The 6,000-nt window shown below is 45.0% G+C and overlaps 1 protein-coding gene across 1 annotated transcript in view; it reads left to right on the top strand.

Moving 5' to 3' along the window:
• The first annotated feature begins 5,275 nt into the window (after window positions 1-5,275).
• Window positions 5,276-6,000, top strand: part of LOC137380971 (VPS10 domain-containing receptor SorCS1-like) — a 1,096,116-nt gene continuing 1,095,391 nt past the window's right edge. The window contains exon 1 of the mRNA XM_068053386.1: window positions 5,276-5,331. Within this exon, the coding sequence (XP_067909487.1) occupies window positions 5,302-5,331 (30 nt within the window). The 5' untranslated portion in view covers window positions 5,276-5,301. The remainder of the gene's footprint in view (window positions 5,332-6,000) is intronic.

The raw sequence follows: 6,000 nt of genomic DNA, 5'->3' as shown, positions 1-6,000 counted from the left end.
ATTTGGGCTAATTTGAATATGTAGATGAAGGCCCCGCCACAAAGCAGTGGGAGGGCGGGGGCCGCACCGAGGTCCCCCCCGCTGTCAGTAATATGCAGCTGGCCCTTCTTGAAGTTGGGGGTCAAGGCGGGCCTCTCTGCAGAATTTTACGGACTCCCCCCCCCCCACCCCCGGTCGCAACCCATGGCATCGAGGGGCTTGTAAAATTCAGCCCACCATCAGAAATCATTAAATGAGCTATATCTCCCTCCCCAGGTCCTTTGCGTGCATGTCCAACACCTAGCTCGCAAAGACCATGCACATCTTACTGGGTGTGCCACCATGGCATTTAAGCTTCCTGGATCCCAGGAGCTTCTGAGCAACATGGAAACCTATCCAAAAAATGTGCAGCATCTCGATTTGGAACCTTGACCTCTTGACTCAATATTCCATGTATAACGCAGCAACAAAATGGATAAAATTATGTACGATATACACTGATTATAGAATTCCCTTGTAAATGACTGCAAATTCTTTCTAGATAAACTTGGAGTAATTCAATGACAACTAGCACTGTAAATATTATCATACTCCAACATGACAGTGTAGGTTTGCAGTAACAGTCACTGTTGACACAAAGCGGACCCAAACCTAAAAAAGCACCAACTCTTGAATGATTTCACAGCTGTAATCTAATCTTGGTGTTCAGATAATGCTTATAAACCAACTCAGCTTTTGTCTTGTGGTTTGCAATGTCATCAGAACACCTGAATAAGATTACTGCTTTGTGATCATTCTCAAGTATCCACTATTCCATGGATAATCCATTTAAAGTATTTCATTAGATTACAGCCAATATAATTTGACCATTGGTATCCACTGTCTCTAAATTGTTAGACTGCTTGTCTGACATCCAGCATTGGATGAGCAGAAATTTCCTCCAAATAGATATTGGGACAACCGAAGCCATTGTCTTCCTTCCCCACCACAACTCTGTTCCCTAGCCACCATCACCATCCCTCTCATTGGCAACTGTCTGAGGCTGAACAAGATGGTTCGCAACCTTGGTGTTGTATTTGACACCAAGATAAGCTTTGGACCACTTATCATGATCACCTACTTTCACCTCTATAACACTGCCTGACTCTGCCCCTGCCTCAGCTCATCTGCTGCTGAAATCCTCAACCATGCCTTTGTTACCTCTAGACTTGACTATTCCAATGCTCTCCTGACTCCTCTCATCTTCCATCCTCTATAAACTGGAGCTGATCCAAATCTCTGCTCACACAATCCTAACTCACGCAAAGTTCCATTCACCAATCACCCATATGACTTTTATTGGCTCCTAGTCCAGCAATGCCTCAATTTTAAAATCCTCATCCTCGTTTTCAAATTCCTCCATTGTCTTACCCCTCCCTACCTTTGTAACCTCCTCCAGCCCTACAACCCTCCATGATCACTGTGCTCCTCTAATTCTGGCATCTTGCGCATCTCCTATTTTAATCATTCCATCATTGGCGTGTTTTCAGTTTCCTAGGCCCTAGGCTCTTGAATTCTCTATCTCTCCACCTGTCTACCCCCTCTCTTCCTTGAAGGCATTCTTTAAAACCTACCTCTTTGGCCAAGCATTTGGCCATCTGCGCTTTTACCTCCTCTGTGGCTCAGTGTCAAATTTTGTTTGATAACTCTTTTGAAGCACCTTGGGATGTTTTACTAAATTAAAGGCACTATATAAATGCAGGTTGTTGCTGTTGTTCTCTGTTGCATCTTGAATACCTAGGTTAGACTATTGTTTTACATCCATTATTCTATACATAAACTTACATATGTTACACTGTTGCCATTGTCATTTATTTATTTTGCTTGACTTCTGACATGATTGTAATCACTGTTTCATTCGCCTATTAAGAATGGGCTTGAGAAATATTGCCCTGTGCATACAGAACTGTGTCTCTATTAGATTACCTCATTTAATTAAGTATTTGGAAATATAATAAATCATTTAATCATTAAAATGCTGAAGGAAATGAGTTACTAACAATTATGAAGAGCAGCCATGAACTATTTTGGACCTATTAGACTACATAAAAGTTTTTTTTTTTGCGAAAAGGCCATGTTTGGTGGGAAAAAAGTTAACTTACCAACATATGAAAATGAGTGGCAGGAAAAGACCAGCTTTTCCTGATCAAGCCTGCCCCACTCATGATGACTGGAGTATCATAACTAGACACAAGACACTCCCACACTTCCCTCTCTATAGTCATGTGATCTCCTGAGAAATCCGAGAAAAAACTCCAAAGGTGATAAGGGGGAAACACAACTCTGCAAAATTCCTTCCCGATCCCACCATCCAGGCGATCACATGGACCACATGTTATCTGTAAAACTACTTACCTTCTGTCAAGAACCAGTCCAGCTCCCTCTTTAAGGCAGAGAGTCACCAACTGGCAATATATTCCAGAAGGTCAGCACTATTTTGGGAAAGGAACACTGCTGAACATCCATACTTTAAATGAAAAACAAGGTAAGAAACGGTGTAAATAAACTATATCAGAAGAAAGAGTTGGCCTTGGAACGATCTGCTCTAAGAAACTCTAAAGTTAACTCCAGTGCTTAACGTTTATGTCCAGTTCCAGGGTATGTTGCAGTAAACTGCCTCAAACATTAAATCAGTATCCGAGGGATTGAAGAGTTATGGAATTCAAAAAGAAAAAAGGCTTGCATTTATATAGCGCCTTCCACGATCACCAGACAACTTAAAGTGCTTTACAGCCAATCAAGTACTTTTGAAGTGTAGTCACTGTTGTAATGTAGGAAATGCAGCAGCCAATATGCACACAGCAATGTAAAAAATAACAGATAATCCATTTTTGATTGAGGGATAAATATTGGCCAGGGAGAACTCCCCTGCTCTTCTTCAAAATAGTGTCATGGGATCTGTTACATTCACCTAAGAAAGGGAGGGGGGACAGAGAGAGAGGAGAGAGAGAGAGGTGGGGGGGAGAGAGAGAGAGAGGGCAAAGAGAGAGAGAGGGGGGATAGAGAGAGCGAAGGAAGCAACACAGAGAGGGGGGAAACATAGAGAAGGGGACATAGGGAGAAAGACAGAAAGAAAGGAGGAGAGAGAGTGATCAAGATCTGCAAGTGTGCAGGCAAACATTGACTATTTGTGCAAGTAAAAAAAAAATGCCAGGTATCTCACTAAATCAGTGTCCAACATAGTGATGAGAAAGTAAGTCAATAAATTAATCTTCTCATTTAAATTGTAACATGGCCCCCCACATGAAAAAGGTTGGACAACCCTGTTCTACATCTTCTCCCTTACCCTAGCAAACAGATGGAAATTTTAAAGGCATTTATTTTTCTAAATCGAGTGTCTTCTACAATTTATTTTTCTAAATCGAGTGTCTTCTACAACTTTTTAATTGTGTTATAGTTTTATTTAGGAAAAACTTCATTGAGACAGTTCACGTGGTTTATACTTCGGCTCATGCTAAACAGTATATCAATCAAATACTAGGACGTTTTCAGTGAGATTACAAGGGAGGCCCCAGAATAGCAAGGTTTACATCGATGGGAGCCGAGCCAACATTCACTAAATTTATGTGTGTCGGCTTTCAGCAGTGGTGGACGTCCTTACGGATTTAAATGGAGATGTCGAATTGTCTGCGGTACTCTGGTAAACACAACCATCCAAGGGGAGAGAGGAGAGAGAATAATACTGGATGGGGGCCACCTGCGCTTACAATCCACTAGATGGTAGAAGATGAATGGGCAGAATGAAGCCGTTTGAAAACTTTTCGCTGCTGAATGATGCACACAGATTTCAATGAATGTGACTTAACTCCAGGGGCATGAGGCTGGAACTGTTCATGTAGCACTGGGACTTTTATTGTACATCTGCCGCTTCTCGCTGGCAAACAAGCGGAACAATCGCCACCACTTGTTGCCAGACGGCTTTGAAGAAACTGTCTCTTCATTAACTCTCAAATTCCCGGGTGCATGATGACCGCGGAGCTATCATTTCTTGTCTTTCTCTGGAAAGCGGAGGCTGCAGGTATAGACTTCATTCGGCATTTGTTAAGCAGAAGTGGTTGTTGGTGAGAGTGGCTGATGGATAAAGCAGCCTGAGCTCCTGCACACATTGTCCATCCGCAGCGACAGTGGCAGCACGTGGAAGCGGCTTGATCTGCACCACAAATATATGAACGAGTCGGGAAGCGAACAGAAAACATTGCGGCCATCTGCAAAAACAAAATTGTAGCAGATAAATCAGCGCCACGCCTGCACAGAACAACCCGGGACTCAGGTGGCCGCATTCCGAGACTGGGGACTGATTTCAGCAGCAAAAAACAGACAGAAGCCCCCACCCCACCCCACCCCACCCCCCGGCCAGGGGATCCCACTGTCTGTCCACAAACACAAGACACAATTAACATGTTGAACCCATTGACCCTGCCCCGCCCCGCAGCCCGTGTACTCTGACGCGCTTGGGATATCAATAGGAGGCGGTTGTCTCTAACACGGTCTACCAGTTAATAAGGAGGACGATGCTCTCACATTCCGGAGGGATGAGGGAGGGAGAGTGGGTTTGAGCTCCTGAGTGCACCGCCCGCACTCCCTCAAGTCGCTTTATTTTCTCGGAATGTTGCCACAGTGTGAGTAGGATGGATAGAAGGCGGTATTGAAGCATTGATAAATGATTGCAGATTGTGGTACCCAGTTCCAGTGATGGCTCGAACCATCATCCGTGACTCAGTTCATTAACAATCCTCCTTCCTCCCTACTCCTCCCCCCCCCCTTCTCTTTTCCCATTGGCGCGCCGTTGATCAAACCCTTGAACGTGAACAGTATCAGTGAGAAGCACTTTTTTTTTTCCTATACAAAGAAAACCCCCACAGAGTCACACAACTTCCTAGGAGTTGACTGCTGTTGCCCCAAGCAGTCACAGCCACGTCGCTGAAGTTTTATTTTCCTTACTGTCTTCTCCCCTGAAGGATGGCTGCTTTCTGGCCGGGCTGCTCCTGGACACACTGGACTCTGCTCGCCGCTCTCGCTTGCTTCGCCTTTGCGGACCCGAGTTGCGCTGCTTGGCCGGCGAGGCAGCGAGAAGCGGCAATTCTGCGCCGGAGGGTGGAAGGTTCGGCGAGCCGGTGGCGCCGCGGAGTTTTGGAGGGATCCCCCGGGGTGGGCGCTCCTGCCCCCGGTCACGGTGGCAACTCCCGCCCGGAGGCGGTGAAACTGACCAACTCCCGCCCGGAGGAGATGAAACTGACCAGCACGACTTTCGCATTGAGCGGGGACTCGGCGCATAACCAAGCCATGGTCCACTGGTCCGGCCAAAACAGCAGTGTAAGCAGTCCAGTTCATCTATATTCATTCATCTTACTCCGGCAGTGCTTAGCTCGCTTTAGTTTGCATTTCTTTCAATGTTTGAATTGACCGGAATTGAATTGCACGCTCCAGTGGATACTGTATTTTACGCAAGTTTTATCTGGCAGAGCTTTAGTTTCGAAATTGTTTTTACTGTGAAGGGGTCTGAGTGAAAGTCAGAAATGTACACCGTAGATTTGAAAAGGGGTCTATTGAGCACGTCGGTGAGATACCCGTGGAGAAACTAATAGTAATAATTGATCGAAGAGCTTGTAAATAGATTGCGAAATGATTGGGATGAGAGGGAGTGTAAACCCGGGTTATAAAGTGACCGTCCTTTAACTCTGCAGCATGAAGCCAAGCTAATTGCTGAAAACATGACAACTCTGATCATTCATCGTGGCGTCGGCTCCTTAGCAATAAACTTGGGAATAAACAGTCCTTTGTGTAACCAATTTTAACCCCCCCCCCCCCCCCCCTTGTTTTATGTGTAATTAGAAAGTGGTTGAAAGATATAGTGACGGGATTTGATGCCTGAGGCGGCAAGTTATTGAGACGTTCATTAGTTCAAGAGCTTTTCCCAGTTAAAGGGGCACTGTCTTCATGCGGAGTAGATTGGGTGGATGGGATATTAAGTCTTCAATTTCT

Source organism: Heterodontus francisci, chromosome 20 (assembly GCF_036365525.1).
Source record: "Heterodontus francisci isolate sHetFra1 chromosome 20, sHetFra1.hap1, whole genome shotgun sequence".
In the NCBI taxonomy this organism is placed as follows: Eukaryota; Metazoa; Chordata; class Chondrichthyes; order Heterodontiformes; family Heterodontidae; genus Heterodontus; species Heterodontus francisci.
This window is presented reverse-complemented; position numbering and strand designations above follow the sequence as displayed.